This window comes from Dipodomys merriami, unplaced genomic scaffold, assembly GCF_024711535.1.
Source record: "Dipodomys merriami isolate MVZ:Mamm:240054 unplaced genomic scaffold, mDipMer1.0.p SCAF_6, whole genome shotgun sequence".
NCBI classification, from domain to species: Eukaryota; Metazoa; Chordata; class Mammalia; order Rodentia; family Heteromyidae; genus Dipodomys; species Dipodomys merriami.
In genome coordinates, this window is record NW_027206179.1 from 3,146,264 (window position 1) to 3,165,624 (window position 19,361).

The 19,361-nt window shown below is 40.4% G+C and overlaps 1 protein-coding gene across 1 annotated transcript in view; it reads right to left on the reverse strand.

The window, feature by feature from the left end:
• LOC138813640 (vomeronasal type-2 receptor 116-like) overlaps positions 1–18,510 on the reverse strand; it is a 35,839-nt gene extending 17,329 nt beyond the window's left edge. Inside the window, 3 exon segments of the mRNA XM_070002039.1 lie at positions 2,443–2,509; positions 5,291–5,375; positions 18,441–18,510. Of these exon segments, the coding sequence (XP_069858140.1) occupies positions 2,443–2,509; positions 5,291–5,375; positions 18,441–18,510 (222 nt within the window).
• Between the last annotated feature and the right edge of the window lie 851 nt (positions 18,511–19,361).

The window sequence follows — 19,361 nt, forward strand, 5'->3', positions numbered from 1 at the left end:
GGCCTGTTCTAGCACACAGATCTTGCCACTGCTAGGCAGAATCCACTCACAAGGCCATTCCCTGTGGACGCGGCATATGTTCCCCTGTGCACCCAGGAGGAGGCATACTTGGACCCACGAGTCATTAAAGTTTTCTTGAAGTTTTTAGAACCACAGAGTATTTGTCACCAAAATTGCCTTTAATTTTCTCTGGTACTGAAGTGGTTTATCACCTCACAGTTGACTTCCCTCAGGATCCTGGGCTCCCTCTAGTGGTGACATTGTGGAAGTCACTACAGACTCAGGAACACTGAAGCCTGCCTGGAATTTCTGGAAAGACAGGCAAAAAGCCAGACCACTGGTTTAAATCCGAGACATTTCAAAGGCCAGTTTGTATCACATGCCAATATGAATCAAGAATGTTCCAGAACAAGGAGTTCTCCTAGCAATCATTGTAATCATTTTGGGGAAATTTTCATAGAATCTCAACTCTCATGGATGTTTGCTGATGTCCTTGTGTACAATTTAACTCTCAGGCTTTACAGATAGAATGTCAGTAATACTAAATATGAATTGGGAACTGGTGGCTCAGGCCTGTAATTATAACTACTAAGGAGGCTGATATAGGAGAATTATGTTTTGTAGTCAATTTGGGAAGGAATGTCTGTGACAGTCTTATGTGCAAGCAACTCAACAGAAACTAGTGCAAAACTGTTGGTCAAGTGATAGAGTGCCAGCCATGAGAGAAAAAATGCTAAGGGACAGCCATCAGGACTTGAGATGACACCTGAGTATCAGAGTATGTGTAACATGCACACACACACACACACACACACACACACACACACACACACACACACACACACACACACCGCTCAATTCGAGAATGGACAGAGAAGAGGATAGCTCTGACATCTTCTCTCTCCCATGGGGTATGTTTCTAATGCTGGGTTTACACATGAGCCCCATGTTTCTCACTCACATCCTCACCAGGTTCAGTTGGCTTCAATATCCTTCACATACCTCTCATTTAATAAACTATTTCTCTCCTAAACCAACCACAAACAGGGTGTTTCCACACAACTTGTCTGAGAAGATTCATCCATGACTTCACTAGTTTAGAGAAATTAAGTAGATCTGAAAGTAGTGAGCTCACCTGGGTCAAATGCCTGAATGAAAGTGTGTATAAAACATATGAAAAAGCCAGGCACTTTTGCTCACGCCTGTCATTCTAGTTACTCAGGAGGCTGAGATCTGAGGATCAAGGTTCAGAGCCAGCCAAGGCAGAAGAATTCATGAGACTCTTATCTCTAATAAACTCTTATCTCTTATCTCAAAAAAATTGGAAGTGGCACTGTGGCGCAAGCAGTAGAACACTTGCCTTAGCTGAATAGCACAGGGGCAGCATTGAAGCCCAGATTTGAAGCCCCATTACTAACAATATATATGAAAAAAACATTCAAATCAAGTTTAGGAAGCTATGAGCAGGGAAAAATAAATAAGCCTGGAAAGATGTTGGAGAAAAAGGAATGGAAGCAGAGCTTCTGGGATTGACATGGGACACAGGCCAAGACATGGATATCAGGGCAGACGTTTACTTACATTACTTAAGGGGAAAAAAAATCAAACGTGTCTCGAATCTCTTATTACTGATCTGACCAGCATCTCCCCATTCTCAGAGCTTTGCTGAGATTAAACAGCCCCAGAAGCAGACACTGCATGTCTATCTTAACAAAGGTTGGAATGAAGGTGGTCCACACATTGGTCCTGTTTTGAAAAGTGTAAAGTACAGAATTGATTGAAGATTCCCTGGCCTTTGCACTATGGATGGGGACATTGCACTTTGTTGTCTTTGTATGGACACTTGCTCACCCCAGAGTCCCTGAGTAACAGTGATGAGTGGAGGAGTCACAGTGATGGTGGGGTGGTCGGGACATCTCTGGAAAGGGGAGTGGAATGGAAGACAGACAGAAAACTCTTTACCCGTGGATAAAAGAAAAATATTCATCAGGAAAAGCTGAAATGAAGTAGAGCTGTTGTAATGAGGGCAGTGTAGAAGATGCAAAGCACATCAATGATTGTGTCCAAACTTCCTCCACCTCTGACTGTAACCCAAAGAGAAAGTTCAAAATTTAAGGAATCCCAAGAAATCACTTATTGAATGTTCCGTTGCTGCAGATTAGGGTCATTCAAGCTTTGAACGAAGAATTCCCAAGAATAGAGGGGGTAAAATCCAGCACTGACAACATCTCCCCTGCTTTGTACCACAGATTTCTCTGTGCAAATCCGTCTGCCATCTTCAGAGGAACTGACCAGGTATAGATACTGGAAGACAAGCAGTGTCAGAGCCACAGGAAACAATGCTGCTGCTTTGACCTGGACCTGTGATTCTGGATGCAGACTGTGCCTGTAGCGTCAGGTGGGTGTCTAAATGGATCATCAGTTTTTGTGGCTTCTTGTTACCTGGATGGCCTCCACTGTCCTAGAGGAATACAGAGCCCATTCTGCCCTCTGGCTCTGTATCTGGGGTCTGGCATCAAGGTCAAAACAGAAGTTAGAAAACATGTGTTCAATGTTCCTCTCTACTCCCTCAGCACCGTGATTTCATCTATGACTGCAGATAATGAAACTCCAAGGATGGATTGCTTTTTTGTTGTTGTTGTTGTTGTCTTTGTTTTGTTTTGTTTTTTAATTTAATTTAATTTTATTTGTGAACATACTGTACAGAGGAGTTACAATTTCATGGGCAGGATAATGCGTACATTTCTTACCAAGCATTTCAGCCTCCTCCTTTGTTTACCCTTCACATCCCTTCCCAGCCTCCCCCCTCCCCCCCAATCCCAATCCCTCTCCTTCCCCCCTGTTTCCCCACCGCACTGACGTTGTAAAGCTCGTTTTGGACATGACAACTTGTACTTCTCTTTGTTGCAACAGGTCCACCTGTATCCTTAAACAACTGGTTTTTCCCCATCTCCTCCACAAGTTATACTGACATCAAATATAGTGAAAGCAGGGGTTATACTGTGGGGGAGGGACATACAAAGCAACAAAGAGATAATCTTATAAATGCATTAGAAACACATGCATGAAAGAAAAAAAACATTAAAATACATATCTAAGGGTTCATTTTCCTGACATCACATTATCTGACCTTTTCTGCTTGACCCATACATCTACTAGATATTAAAAATAAGGGAAATAATGGGACCTATGTTTCTTTGGGCCTGGCTTACTTCACTTAATATAATTTTTTCCAAGTTTTTCCATTTCCTAACAAATGGGGCAATGTCATTCTTTCTGATGGAGGCATAGAATTCCATTGTGTATATATACCACATTTTCTTGATCCATTCATCTACTGAGGGGCATCTGGGTTGGTTCCATATCTTAGCTATGGTAAGTAATGCTGCAATAAACATAGTTGTGCCGGTAGCTTTAGTGTGGTCTTGTTTGTAAACAATTGGGTAAATGCCCAAAAGTGGGATTGCTGGGTCATAGGGGAGTTCTATGTGAAGTCTTTTGAGGAACCTCCATATTGCTTTTCAAAGTGGTTGAACAAGTTTACATTCCCACCAACAATGAAGTAAGGTTCCTTTCTGTCCACATCCCCTCCAGCATCTGTTGTTGTTAGACTTCTTGATTTTTGCCGTTCTAACTGGAGTGAGGTGATATCTCAATGTTGTTTTGATTTGCATTTCTTTTATGGCTAGGGATGTTGAACATTTCTTCATGTGTCTATTGGCCATCCTTCTTTCTTCTTCAGAGAAGTTTCTCTTTAAGTCTTTTGCCCACTTATTTATTGGGCAGTTGTTTCTTTGAGGATTTGTTGTTGAGGGGTTTAATTTTTTGAGTTCCAAGTATATTTTAGATATGAGACCCTTGTCCGTTGTATGGCTAGTAAAGATCTTTTCCCAATTCGTGGGCTTTCTATTGATCTTGCTAGCTATGTCATTTGCCCTGCAGAAGCTCTGCAACTTTATGCAATCCCATTTGTCCAACCTTTCTTTGATTTGTTGTGTTTCCGGGTCTCTATTCAGAAAGTTTCGGCCTGAGCCAAGGAGACCTAGGGTTTCTCCTATTCAAGGATGGATTTCTTTCTTGTTGAATTGTTCACAAATTAGTTCGAAAGCAAAAAGATGAACAGAAAAAAGCACACAAAATCAAGGGTCACTAAGGATGATGGGAATGGATGACACCAGAAGATGCCATGTGAAGGTCAAATGGTCAAAGAGTGTCATGGCCAGAAAAGGCCCAATCAGAGTTATTGGAGCACCGTCAAACATAAGGATGCGAAGTCTCACAATCCAGGGCCGAGTGAGCCACAGAAGTTTGCTGAAATGAACCATTCAGGTTTCCATACCAACTGCACATGCATAAGTATCCAGAAGTGGACAATGCATTTATTTACTGCTGCTGGTGTTACCAACAGTCTCCCTGAATTCAACTATTACAGATCAATACTTCAAGGTCAATGCACATATCCAATTGGGTATTTGGACTCTGAACCTTGAACTTCTTCAGTGCTTGCATGTCGTTGACCATCAGACTGCACCTATCAATATATTGTGGTGGTCCACTGTTAGACAGAGATGTTCTATAATCTGTGACTTTCTGGGAACATAGCAGGCTTGCCCACTGAGGATCCTGGTAGCTGTGGTTGTATGGATGGGTCTTGCTCTGCTGTGTTCCCATCATGTCCAGAGTGCTCTGGGAATTCTTGTTACCACTTGTACAACTGTGTGGTGCCATCTTTGTCCATGGCTATGTGTCTGTAGGTTCATTTCTGGGTTTTCAATTCTATTCCATTGGTCCTGAGGTCTGTTCTTGTGCCAGTACCAAGTTGTTTTGATATTATTACTTTGCAGTAGAGTTTGAAATTTGGTATTGATATTCCTCCTGCACTGTTCTTTTTGTTGAGAATCGTTTTTGCTATTTGGGGTCTTTATTGCTCAATATGAATGTTTGGATTGCCTCTTCTATTTCCTTGAAGAATGAGGTTGGAATATTGATAGGTTTTGCATTGAATATGTAGATAACCTTAGGAAGTATAGCCATTTTCACTATGTTGATTCTTCCAATCCAGGAGCATGAGAGTTTTTGCCACTTTCTAAGTTCTGTTTTGATTTCCTTTTTCAGGTTTTTCACATTTTTCATCATGAAGGTCCTTCACTTCTTTGGTTAAGTTAATTCCTAGGTATTTCATTTTTTGGGGGTGGTTATTACTAATGGAGTTGCTTTCCTGATTTCAGGTATGCTTTTTCATTGTTGGAATACAGAGAAGCTATTGATTTTTTGAGAGCTAATTTTATACCCTTCTACTTTGCCAAAGTTTTGAATCAGCTTGAGTAATTTGGGAGTGGAGTCCGGGGGATTCGTTAAATATAAAATCATGTCATCTGCAAAGAAGGAGAGTTTTACTACATCTTTTCCTATTTGGATTTCTTTTATGTTTGCATCTTATCTTATTGCTGTAGCTAGGCATTCTAATACTAAATTGAAGAGAAATGGAGAGAGAAGACATCCTTATATCACTCCTGAGCTAAGAGGAAATGGCTTTAGTTTTCCACCATTAAGTATAATGCTGGTTGTAGTTTTGTCATATACAGACTTTATTGTATTGTGGAGGACTTTTCCCGGAATTCCTAGTTTTTCCAGAATCTTCATCATAAAGGGATGTTGGATCTTCTCAAATGCCTTTTCTGCACCCATTGAGATAACCATGTGGTTCTTATCCTTGCTCTTGTTGATGTGGTGAATTATATTAACCAGCTTTGCATCCCTAAATGAATCCTGTTTGATTGTGGTGTATGATTTTTTGGATGAATTGTTGAATTCTATTGGTCAAAATTTTTTGGAATGTGTTCGGTAATGAACTTTCTCTTTAAATTTCATTGAAGTGTTGGAGGAGTATAGGTGTGAACTCTGCATTGAAGGCCTTGTAGAATTCCTCTCTAAATCCATCTGGTCCTGGTCTTTTCTTAGATGGGAGATCTCTTATTGCTGTTTCTTTTTCAATGCTTGATATGGGCTTTTTAAGATGGTTTAATTCATTTTGGTTTAGTTTTGGCATGTCGATATTTGCGAGGAAAAGGACCATTTCTGCTAAGTTTTCAAACTTATTAACATAAAGTTTTGAAAAGTATTCCATTATAACGTTCTGAATCTTGTTTTTTTCTGTGGTGATTTCCATTCTCATCCCTGAGTTTATTTATTTGGGTGTGTTCTTTTTCTGATAAGATATGCTAAGGGTTTGTCAATTTTGTTAATTTTTTTAAAGAACCATCCCTTTCTTGTGTTGATTCTTTCTATGTTTTTTTTATTCTATTTCGTTGAATTCGGATTTAATTTTAATTATTTCTTTCTGTCTACTGGATTGGGGTTTATCTTGCTGCTCTTTTTCAAGGAGGTTTAGATGTCTTATTAAATTGTCAGTTTCAGATCTCTCCAATTTGTTGATGTAGGAACTCAGAGCTATAAACTTGCCTCTGAGTACTGCCTTTGTTGTGTCCCAGAGGAGCTGGTAATTTGTGTATTCATTTTTGTGGAGTATCATGAACATTTGAATTTCCTTTCTAATCACTTCCATGACCCACTCGTGATTCAACAGTGTGTTGTTCACCTTCCATGTGTTACAGGACTTTCTTTAGGGGCTTTTGCAGTTGAGTTCTTATTTTATTCCCTTATGGTCTGAGAGAATGCAAGGTATAACTTCAATGTTTCTGAATTTGGACAAGTTTGCTTTGTGACCTAAAATGTGGTCTATTTTGGAAAATGTTCTGTGTGCTGCTGAGAAAAATGTGTATTCTGATGCTGCTGGGTGAAATATTCGGTAGATGTCTATTAAATCTAGTTAATCTATGCAGTTGTTCAGATCTCCAGTTTCTCTGTTGAGATTTTGCAGAATTGATCTTTCTAGTGGGGATAGTGGTATGTTAAAGTCCCCAACAATTAAGTCTTTGGATCTATGTGACATTTGAGGGAAAGTAGTGTTTCTTGGATAAATTTGGAGGCTCTCTGTTGTTTGGTGAATAGATATTTGGAATTGTAATATCCTCCTGAAGGAGAGATCCCTTAATTAATATGTAGCAACGTTCTTTATCTCTTCTTACTAATTTTAATTTGAAGTCTATATATTAGGATTGCAACTCCTGCCTGTTTATGGGGGCCATTTGCTTGGTAGATTTTGTTCCAGCCTTTCACCTTTAAAATGTGTCTGTTTTTATGCGCAAAGTGTGACTCCTGAAGGCCGCAGAGAAGGACCTTGCTTTTTAATCCAGCTAGACAGTCTATGTCGCTGAATTGGAGCATTAAGTCCGTTAATGTTGAGAGATAGAACTGAGAGGTGTTTGGGGGTTCCTACCATGTTATCCATCTTCTTGGTTGCTCTGGCAACTGGGTTCTTCCTGTGGTTCTTGGATTCTCCATTTGGGTGCAGTTTCTTGGTCTTTATTGTGGTCTTGTTGGTTTTCTATATGTAGGACATCTTTAAATATCTTTTGTAGGGCTGGTTTGGTGGAGATATATTGTTTCAGTTTTTCTTTGCTATGGAAGGTTTTTATTTGATCTTTGGTTATGAAGCAGAGTTTAACTGGGTACAGTATTCTTGCTTGATAGCTGTCTGTATTTAGGGAGTAGTATATGACATTCTAGGCTCTTCTTGCTTTAATTATCTTTGCTGAGAAATCTGAGGTGATTCTAATTGTTTTCCCTTTATATGTGATTGTTCTATTCTCCTTGACAGCTTTAAGGACCTTTTTCTTGGTCTCAATTGATCCTGTTCAGATTATAATGTGACAGTGGGATGTCCTGTTCTGGTGTGATATATTTGGGGTTCTAAAAGCTTCTTGTATCTGAATAGGGCTATCTTTTTGCATATTTGGGGAATTTTATACTAGGATCCTGTTAACCAAATTTCCTAGACTAGGTGCCTCTAAGTGCTCCTCTACATCCATTATGCTTAGATTAGGCCTTCTGATGGTGTCTTCCAAATGTTGAATAGATCTGTCATATTGCTTGGATTTGTCTTGGATAGGTGTATATTCTTTCTCTGTAATATGTAGGCTGTCTTCTGTCCCCGAGATTCAATCTTCTGCATGGTCTTACCAACTGTCAAGGCTTCCTACTTTGTTTTTTTTTTTCCTTGTAATTGATTGGCTTTGTTGGCTTCAAATTCTTAGTTGGAGCTTTGTTTTACATCTTGTATGAACTTCTTTACTTCCTTAATTTGGTGTTCAGTGTTTATTCTTAAATCATTAGTTGAATGGTTATGGTTTCCTTGGACTCTCATTCCTTCTGTTGGGCTCCATTCAGCATTCCCTTTGTGGTCTCCCTGACTTCTTTCAACTGTCTGTTTATGGATTCCATGAATGTCTCTATTGATCTTTGTCTATTCTCATCCCACCCTTGCAATTCCTGTATTACTCCTTGATTAGCTTCCTCGTGTTCACCCAATTCCAGTAGTTTTCGTTGTTCTCAGCCTGATCACACAATTCCTTTATTTCTCTTTGAGTATTCTCCATCTGCTCCCGCAATTCCTGTATTAATCTTTGAGTAGTTTGTTCACGCTCATAAGATTCCTCTATTTATCTTTGGTTTGTCTCCTCTTGCTCCCTATCATGCTCACACTGAGTCCTTTGCAGGTTTTCAATCTTTTCATTCATCATGTTACCACTAGTGTTTGTGGAGCTTTTTGGGAACTCTCCTCCTGATTATTCATTATCTGTTCTGTCACCTGATTATCATGAGTGGGATTTGAGGTACCCAGACTTGCCATTTTCCTTGTGTTTGTCTGGCTTGTTTTGCCCATTTGGTATGAAAGTAACACCAATTTTGTGCTAGAACACTATTTTAAGTCAAGCACCAAAAAAATCCTGTACTTACACAGTCAAAAGTTTGCAGATACAATGTATTTGAACAGATACAATCTATTCATCTTCAAACAACTATGGATAAATGGGCTAAGAATAGCAAAGAAGAATTTGGCTAACCAGAAATTATTACCTTTAGGGCGAAATGTGGGGAAAAATAGGATTAGGGGGATGTGGAGAGGTAAAGGGAGAGTGAAATTAACCAAGTCCTAATCTCAAAGAGGGAAATGGGTTGGACAGAGTAATAGAAGAGAGAGAAAAAACAAAAGAGAGACAAGAAAAACTGGAAAAACAAAAATGTAAATTTAAAAAGTGAAACAAAAATTATCTAAGTGAAGCCGGGCGCTGGTGGCTCATGCCTGTAATCCTAGCTACTCAGGAGTCTGAGATCTGAGGATCACGGTTCAAAGCCAGCCGGGGCAGGAGAGACCATGAGACTCCTATCTCCAGTAAACCACCAGAAAACCGGAAGTGGCACTGTAGCTCAAGTGGTAGAGCACTCGCCTTGAACTGAAGAGCTGAGGGACAGCGCCCAGGCCCAGAGTTCAAGCCCCACGACCACCACCACCAACAACAAAATTATCTAAGTGAATTTGTGAGAAGAAAGGTATAGAATGAGAGGAGTTGAGGGATAGAAAGGAGAAATGAAAAACTAAACAATAATAATTTTTATAAAATTGTATAGGTTTAAAGAGATAATACTGCTATTAAAGAATTTTTTAAATTTATTTAATTTTATTTGTGAACATCCTCTACAGGGGTTACAATTACATGGGCAGGATAATGTGTACATTTCTTACCAAGCATTGCAGCCTCTTCCTTTGTTTAACCTTCACATCCCTTCCCAGCCTCCCCCCCCCCCAAGTCCCAATCCTTCTCCCCCCCCTCCCCCTCCCCACCGACGTTGTAAAGCTCATTTTGGGAGAAGATCTTTACTAGCCATACAATGGACAAGGGTCTCATATCTAAAATATACTTGGAACTCAAAAAATTAAATCCCCCCACAACAAATCCTCAAAGAAACAACTGCCCAATAAACAAGTGGGCGAAAGACTTAAAGAAAGACTTCTCTGAAGAAGAAAGCAGGATGGCCAATAGACACATGAAGAAATGCTCAACATCCCTAGCCATAAAAGAAATGCTATTAAAGAATTTAAGGCTAAGAAGTATTGAATTGAGTAATACATTTCTGGATTAAATATGTAAACAATGGTGGATAAGGTCTAATAATCAATGATGGGTATCTATCTGAGGATGACCAGAACAGCAATTAAGTCACATAAAAAAGAAAGAGAAAAAAAGAAAATATGAACAAAAAAAATCAAAATGTAAAAAGAGATTAAAAAATTCACACACACACATATATACCTAAAATTAAAAAATTTATAAGAGGGGAAAAAGATATTAAAGATATTGTTTATTTTTAAAAAATTAATAATTTAATAAAAGGTCCAAGAAAGAGTTCCTGTTTTTTTTGGGGGGGGGAGGGGAAGATCATCTATCTCCCTTGTGTCTGTAACCAGTCTCTTGGTGGAATGTCTGGTCTGCTTGTGGTGTTTGTTTTTCCTGTGGCTTGATATGTTTCTTAAGTCAGTCTGTTTGAGCAGACAGAAAAAATGCTCTGCTTTATCCTGGATTGTGTGATCCCCCTCTCAGTCTAGTTCACTGGGAAAGAGATCTGCTTTGAGTATCACAAAAGAGGGAGATGGCTGTTTCCTCTAGTTTTGAGATGCTGTGTTGAACCTAGGTTCTGGGTAGGGTTGAAGCCTTTGAGCAAACAGTAGCTTTTCCCTGAGGGAAAATCTCACAGAGAAACTCACTGAGCCCAGCCTGGAGCCATTCTTATGTTTTATATTTACTGAGTTTCAATTGCTTGTCTAGGCTGCTGTAGGGAGGCGCATCCCCTGGCTCTGTTTACTCTATGAAGAAAGTCACTCCTCCAGGGGTGGAGCCAGTTTTGCCTGGGCTGGGTGACTTTTACCTGGGTGGAGCTGAGCCTGGCAGGTCCGGTCAGTGTTCTGGGACCTACTAATGGCTCCAATTGTTTCCTTGCAAGGCCTGTGTTGAAGCTAGGTGCCAGCCAGGTCTTTGTCAGTATCAAAGATGAAAAACACTGGTGGGATGGGGGAGGGGTGGCCTTTTCTCCTCTGTTCCCTGAGAATTGAGCAACAATAATAAAAAATGAATTGAGCAATAGCTGGGAGCTGGTGGCTCAAACTGATAATCCTAGCTACTCAGGAGGCTGAAATATGAGGATGGTTCAAAGCCAGCTTGTGCAAAAAATTCGGTGAGACTCTTATCTCCAATAAACCACTCAGAAAAACTGGGAATAGTGCTGTGGCTCAAGTGGTAAAGTGCCTGCCTTTAGCTGAAGAACAGAGGGACAGAGCCTAGGCTCAGATTTTAAGCACTGTGACCAACAAAAAAAAGAATTAAGTAACATAAATTAGGTTTTACACTGAAGTAAATATCTAACCAAAGCCAGGAAAACTTAAATTAGGCGCTATTTTTTTTGTCCTTTAAAGGAAACCACAATGGGAAAAATATGTATGCAAATTAAATTTCACATTATGCATATTATCTATCTGAAAGATGTCTATAAGAAAAGAGAAAATCTGAACACACACTCCACCATTGTTTTATCAAAGGAATCCTGTGGGAAAAAAGAAGGCAAATATGAGTTTGGATGGGTTAGTATTGCCAAGAAGTTGCAAAATTGGAGAAGAAAAATAAGAAAACTGTAAAACACAAGCCAATATTCTCACCATTGGATGTTCTCACAGCCAGTTAGAGAATTTCTACCTCCTATCCCTTTGGCTGGTGGAAGGTACCAGTGCATTGCCAAGAGACTTCCGGATCGCAGTATCCCAGTCTAGTTGGTTTATGAGCCATTCACCACCTGTTAGAGCAGGAGTCTGGCTTCTGCCTCTGGGAGCTTCCTGATCCACCCCTACCAGGCCAACCAAGCTAAGGCACAAGCCTCACCACGTGCATCAATCTGTCCCCAGACGACAAGCAGTGTGTCTGAGCTTCCTATCTCCTGTGCATGGTTTGGTGCCTCTGGGGGAAGATTGGGCTCAGGGTCCTGTTCTAGAAGGGGAAGGATACTCTCAGCATGCCCTGGGGCATGGGGTAGTGAGCATCATAGGAAGAGACCTGGGGCTTGAGCATGAGTGATTGCATGCGGTTCTGGAATACCGCAGGGCTTTGACCATGTCTGGGCACAGATTCAGCAACAACAACACGGGGTAGATCCTGAGCAGCAGGTCCAGGGGACACGGGTGGGATTCATAGTCTATTCCTGCTATTCTGCTCCCTCTCTGGGTTGAGGTGTCTCAAACTATGTATTCAACACTGGGGCATTGATGAATTTTACTACAATAAAGCTTCAAGGAGAACCAAAACAGCCCAACTAAATAAAGTGAATAGGTGTTAGACTGCCATGTCAAATGTCTACATCAAACTTTATGAAGTCTCTGATCAGTTGCCCACTAGAGAAAATGAACAAGGAAACTGCAAATCTAATAATTTTTTGCACTTTATGAAGAATAAACACCATTTTGTGCTAATAATTAATAGGTAGTTGCCTTTATACATTCATCATACTCCAATAGTAAAGGTTAGCATTAAGTCATTTCTAAGCAAAGAGTCTAAGGTACAAGGGACCTGTTCCTGGGCTCTCAATGAAATAAAGTGAATGTTAAACTTGTCAAAGAGGACAAGGTACCATGATGATTCTGATCTCATGTCTTTTGCCCATATGCAGCAAGCCCCATGCAAACACAGTTGTGACAGTGTGTTTAAACAGTCACAAGTTACATTAAAATTGTTCACACTTAGCTGAGTACCAGTGCCTTAGGCCTATAAACTTAGCTCCAGAGAGCTGATATGTGAGGATCATGGTTCCAAGCCAGCCTGGGAAGGAAAGTTCATGAGTCTTTTATCTCCAGTAAACCAACAAAAGCCAGAATATATATGTGGTTCAAGTGGTAGAGCACTCGCTTTACACAAAAACAATGCTCAGAAACAACACCCAGACCCTGGCTTCAATTATCAGAACCAGCACCAAAAAAAATAAATCCCATAAGAACATGAGCTCACTTTCATTTCTTTAGGTGGCCAAGAACAACAGAAGACAGAGATCATAGCTTGACAAAAATAGGAAGCTCTGAATGATATCATTGATGCTGTTATTTTTTTGTCTGTCTTGGGACTTGAACTCGGCCTAGGTGCTGTCCCTGAGCTTTCAGATCAAGGAGAGTGCTCTACTTAAGCCATAGCACCACTTCTGGTTTTCTGGTGGTAATTGAAGATAAGAGTTTCAGGGACTTTCCTGCTTGGGATGGCATTGAACCACAATCATCAGATCTTAGCCTGTGAGTAGCTAGGATTATAGCCGTAAGCCACTAACACCCCGCCCTTAATACTGTTTTGATAACTGAGGTCCAGGTCTTTAATATCATTGCAATAGTTCCTTTGCAGTACTCAGAAAGAGTTTAAAATAATACATGTATTGTAGTTAGGGGAAGACTTCAACAGGAAACAGAGCCAGTACTGTGTAGGTAGAAAAAAATTAGTTACCCAATCTGCTAACCAAACACAATTAAGGATGTATAAAACTTGGTGAACTGTGAACACAAATGGTGAAATAATTTTTGATATGCTGTCGTACCAACTGGCTACCCAAAACAATTCTGTTTTTATTTTGGATTAAGATGTGATATTTCCAACAATATTCACATATCAAAAACATCAGTACTTACTGGGTAGACCTGCTTCTGCCTTTAGACACAAACTAGGGGTAAAGAACCAAAGATCTTTTCAAGCTTGGAGCCCAAGGAACGCTCACCCTCCATCCTCAGGACTGACGAACCAGGAGCTGGCCAGGGCCAGCCTCTGTCCCATACAAGCATGGAAATCACTCCTGTCCAGGAGACACTCAAGTAAAGGAGAGAAAGGATGGGCTCATCATTGACTTCCATAGGATCTTGGGAAAATCCATGCCCAGAGCTCACAATTTATCAATTTGTGCATCATATTGGACCAAATCTCTAAGGACATCCAAATAGAAATGGAAGAAGAAGAGAAAAGAGAACAACAGACACACTAGATTTTGGGAGGGATCACTTTAGCCATGATGGCAAAGGGTAGTGTGTCCTTTCTTGCACTGCTTTATTTTCTGCTTACATTTTTCAGATCCAGTGGTGTTCAGTCGCCACTTGATTGGACTAAATTACACATCATAAAAGTGTTTCTGTTTTACAATGAGCTATGACAAAGTAAACAAGACACAAGAAACAAAGAATGTCTTCTTAATTTGTTATATAGTTTCTAGATGACTCTATATACTGGACCGCATATATGGTATATAAGCATGCACATCTAAGGGAAGCTAGGAGGAGGGCAAAGAACTATAGGAAAATGGGTGAAAAAATACAGCAGAGAGGCCCATCAGTGGCATTGGTCATTGATGAAAGTGAACTAAGCAACTCAAGGCTGGTGATGGGAGGGAGGGAAAGAAAGAGAAAGGGGAAAAGCTGATTCTTAGCAAAAGGCAAGAAATGTACATATCACCCGATTTGGAAGCAACAGTTTTATTGTTAAAGTCTGCAGAGTTCATAAGCTTTGTAGATGAAGACAATGACAAGATGCATTGTGAAGGTTAAAATGTGTTCATGAATTTACCTAAGGATCACTATGCCACAATACTTTGAACTTTAAGTAATTACTCTCCATAAAGAAAAGGTATTACTCTTTTAAAATACTGACTAAAACTTTGAGTAATATGTATTAAATTTTCACATTCTTGTGGAAATCAATTATTAAATTCATTATCAATTTCAACATTATACACGTAATTTTTTTCAAGTCAGATACCAATAGCTTCCTTAGAAGACTTGGATCTGATTATTACAGTTCAAAACTATCCTGGAAAGAAAAGTCTATAATACTCCATCTTTAACTTACAAGTAAAAATAAGGGACTTGAGCTATTTCTCAAATGGTAAAATGCCACTTGTGAATTACAAAGCCAAAAAAATGAGCTTGGGTCCTGACTTCCAGGTCTGGCACCACCCGTCCCGACACCCCCCACCTCCATCCCCACCCCCCTCATGCTCGCGCGTGCATGCACACACACACACACAAACACTTTTTCCATAAATTAATTTTTTAATTCCATTTTCTTTCCACCACCCAACTCAAAACCATCAATCCTGTCTTTAATTTTTTTTTTAAAGTAAGTGATGTTTGTGGATGCCACTGTGGGCAGTACAAATGATGTAAAAGGCTCAGCAGATACCAGGAAATAAAAAGGGGGGGAGAAAAAACCCAATATATTCAATGAAAACCAACCAAATCTGCCTGATCAGGAGAAAACAAAGAGAAGCCCACACGTGGTAGGTGAGACACCTCAACCCGGAGAGGGGCCAGAATAGCAGGAATAGGCTATGGATCCCACCCGTGCTCTCTGGGCCTGCTGCTCAGGATCTGCCCCAAGTTGGTGCTGCTGAACCTGCACCCAGACATGGGCAAAGCTCTGCTGTATTCCAGAACCAGGTGCAACCCCTCATGCTCAAGGCCCAAGTCTTCTTCCTGATGATGCTCACTGCCCCATGCCCCAGGGGATGCTGGGAGTATCCTTCCTATTAGAGAACAGGACCCTGAGCCCCATCTTCCCAAGAGGCACCAAACCATGCGCAGGAACTGGGCAGCTTGGATACGCTGGTTGTCATGTCTGGGGACTGCTTGATGCACGCAGTGAAGCCTGCGCCCTAGGTTGGTTGGCCTGGTAGGGGTAGAACTGGAAGCTCCCAGAGGCAGAAGCCACACTCCTGCTCTAGGAGGTGGTGAACGGCTCATGAACCAACTAGACTGGGAGACTGCGATCCGGAAGTCTCTTGGCAATGTACTGGCAGCTTCCACAAGCCAAAGGGATAGGAGGTAGAAATTCTCTAACAGGCTGTGAGAACATCCACAGGTAAGAAAATTGGCTTGAGTTTTATGGTTTTCTTATTTTTCCTCACTTATTTTGCCTCTTCTTGGCAATACTAAATCATCCAAACACATATTTGCCATCTTCTCCTTCACTGCCTCTTCCCCCTCCCCCCCCCAGGACTCCTTTGGTAAAACAATCGTGAAGTGTGTGTTCAGATTTTGTACTTTCTTATAAATATGGTTCAGATAGATAATGTGCAATTTGCTCTGCATACATATTTTTCCCATTGTGGTTTCCCTTTGGACAAAGAAAAAAAGAAGCACCTACGTTTTAATTTTCTTGGCTTTGGTTACATATTTACTTCAATGTAAAACCTAATTTGTTACTCAATTCTTTTTTTTTTTTTTTTGGTCCATCATAGGGTTTGAACTCTGAGCCTAGGCAAGCACTCTACAACTTGAGCCACAGCACCACTCCTGTTTTTCTGAGTGGTTTATTGGAAATAAGAGTCTCATGGAGTTTCTTGCCTGGTCTGTCTTTGAACTGCAATCCACAAATCTCAGCCTCTTGAGTAGCTAGGGTTACAGGCATGAGCCACCTGCTCCCAGCTATTTTTAAATTCTTTTATTATTATTATTGCTCAATTCTTTACACAGTAAAATGTATGAATGTTTTAGTGTTTCTAACTAAAAGTTGCTTTCCTTCAAATATTACCCAATGAAAGTTACAAGAATGATATGTAAAGTGATACAATTAGCTGCATTTTTAAAACACGAGAAATGGTCTGAGATCCCTCAAGTTTGTTAAGCTTGGACTATTACTGCAATGTCAGTCTACATGTGGGTCTCCTGTGCTCTTTGCTTTAAAACGAAATGGGAAATATCCATTTACAACCAGTTTGTCTAAGGATAAATACTTTTTAAAAGTGTCCTTTTAAGAACAATGTTTTAAAAGACTTAATTAAACATGTAATTTTAAAAATCTGAGTAAGGAATCCAGGTGCCAGTGATTAACACCTGTAATCCTAGCTACTCAGGAGGCTGAGATCAGAGGATCACAGTTCAAAGCCAGCCCAGGCAGGAAATTCCGTGAGACTCTTATCTCCAATTTACCACCAGAAAACAAAAAATCCTGCTGTGGCTCAAGTGGTAGAGCACTCTCCTTCAGCTGAAGGCTGAGGGACAACACCCAGGCACAGAGTTCAAGTCCCATGACTGACAAAGAAAACTTAGTAAAGCAATAAGGAAATGCAAAGGAAGAGGGAAGTTAGTAAATGAAAGCCTTGAGAAAGGGAATTGATGAAACAAATTTGTTTCACTTGGATAAAAATGATTTAAGAAGCAAAAATTTCACTTTTATAACCAGAAAATGTTCAAGTAAGTAGCAGATGGTATGAGTAAATCTTCAGTTTCATAAAATAGAGCTTATTATAAAATAATTGGTATTAAATAAGTTGATTGATTATCAAGAAAATTAGTAATAAGAGATGCTAGTGGGGATGTGGCCAAAAGGAATGTTATAACTCCATTGGTAACATAACATGACAAAAGATAAAATATTACATGCAGATTACAGACACATAATGGTATGGGTGTTTGTTATGTCTATGTTTACATATTACGAGTGTTTATCATGACACTACTTAGAAGCTAAGTTGAAGAACCAGGCTCTGTTCCAATCAACATATGAATGGAAAAAGTAAATGGAGTCACACAGACACAATTGATTCTTGAAAATGCAATTATATATTTAGGTCAGGGCGGAAGGGGAGATCATCATGTTCAGTAAATCACCCTGACAAATGCAGCAGTGGTATATACTGGACACCATGGGAAAAATGAAGCATACAACCTGTGGGTGGGTCAGGGAGGGAAAAACTGGGTAACATTGTAAAAACAGAAATGTACTCAATACCTGACTTGCATAATGGTAACTCCTTTATACATCACCTTTACAATAAAGACATACAGACAGACAGACAGACAGATGGATAGATGTATTATCAACTAACACAGATCCCCAAATCTTTTCTCATTTTTGAAATGTAGGCAGAAGAAGTCTTAGAGTAGTAGAGTAGATATCAATGACAATGAAGTAGAAATTGTTAGCTTCGCCAGCAAGGAAACCTGACACATGGTTCAGACAGAAAAGACAAACTGCCCACCCGCAGTAGCTGGAAGCACATGGAGAAGACAGAGAAAAAGGAAAAACAGAAGAAGAGAAAGAGAGAGAAGGGATTTGTGCTGAGCCAGGACCACAGTGGATGCAGAAGTGACCTCAAAAACTAGGGAACCACTCATCGGCGTTAAGTGTGACCAGGGTGGTTCAGGAAGTGACCTCAGCAGACGAGGAAGTGACCTCAGAGTGTGGGGTCCTTTGCTGACTCACAATCAGGTGATTGACAGGTGACTACTGGTTTCAGGCAGGTGAAGAGGAAGTGGGGAGGGCCTGTTCTCTAGGGCACACTGAACAGAAATAGAGATATGGAAAGGATAAATGTTTGTCCTCTGAGCCAGCCACGGGTAGCCAATACCTATAATCCTGAGTATAGGAACAACAAAATTTCTACCGCAGAACCCAAGTCAGGCTAGGCCCCACTACTGACACTCTTGCAAGATCTTGCTGGCTACCAGTATCATGTAGCATTTGCATCCTTACCTTTCCAACATACTTTTGCCAAGCTTTTCCTGATAAATATACGGAGCCAGATCAGAGAACCAGGCACCATGGTGAACTCTGTGCAGAGCAGGAACCTGCACTTTGACCTTGGTTTCACTTCTAGTATGAGGAATGAATAGAGGAGACAGGTAGGGAGACATGGACAGAGCTGGCACCACGCAGCTGTCCACGTGTGAACAAGAATTCCCAGAGCACTCAGGACATGACAGGGATACACAGCAGATCAAGACCCATCCATATACCCACAGCTACCAGGATCCTCAGAGGGCAGGCCTGCTATGTTTCCAGAAAGTCATAGACCATGGATTGCCACAATGTACTGATAGATGCATTCTGCTGGTCAAAGCCATGCAAGCACCGAAGAAGTTCAATGTTCCAAATGCAAAGTCGAATTGGATGCGTACCTTGACCTTGAAGTATTGATCTGTAATGTTTGAATTCAGGGAGATTGTTGGTAACTCCTACAGCAGTAAATAAGTGCATTGACCACTTCTGGATGCTTGTGCATGTGCAGTTGTTTTGGAAACCTTAATGGGTCATTTCACCAAACTTCTGTGGCTCCCTTGGCTCTGGTTTGTGAGTCTGCCCATCCTGATCTTTTATTGTGCTCCAATAACTCTGACTGGGCTTTTCTGGCCATGGCATTCTTCGACTTATTGACCTTCACATGGCATCCTCTAGTCTCATCCATTCCCATCATCTGTAGTGATTTCGTATGAACCTTCATTTTGTGTGCTTGTTTTCTTTTCAACTTTTTGCTTTCACACAAATTTGTGAACAACTCAACAAGAAAGTAATCCATCCCTGGAGTTTTCCTATCTACAGTCTTGGATGAAATCACAGCCCTGAGGGTGTAGAGCGAAAGATGGTATACATGTTTTCCAACTTGTGTTTTGACTT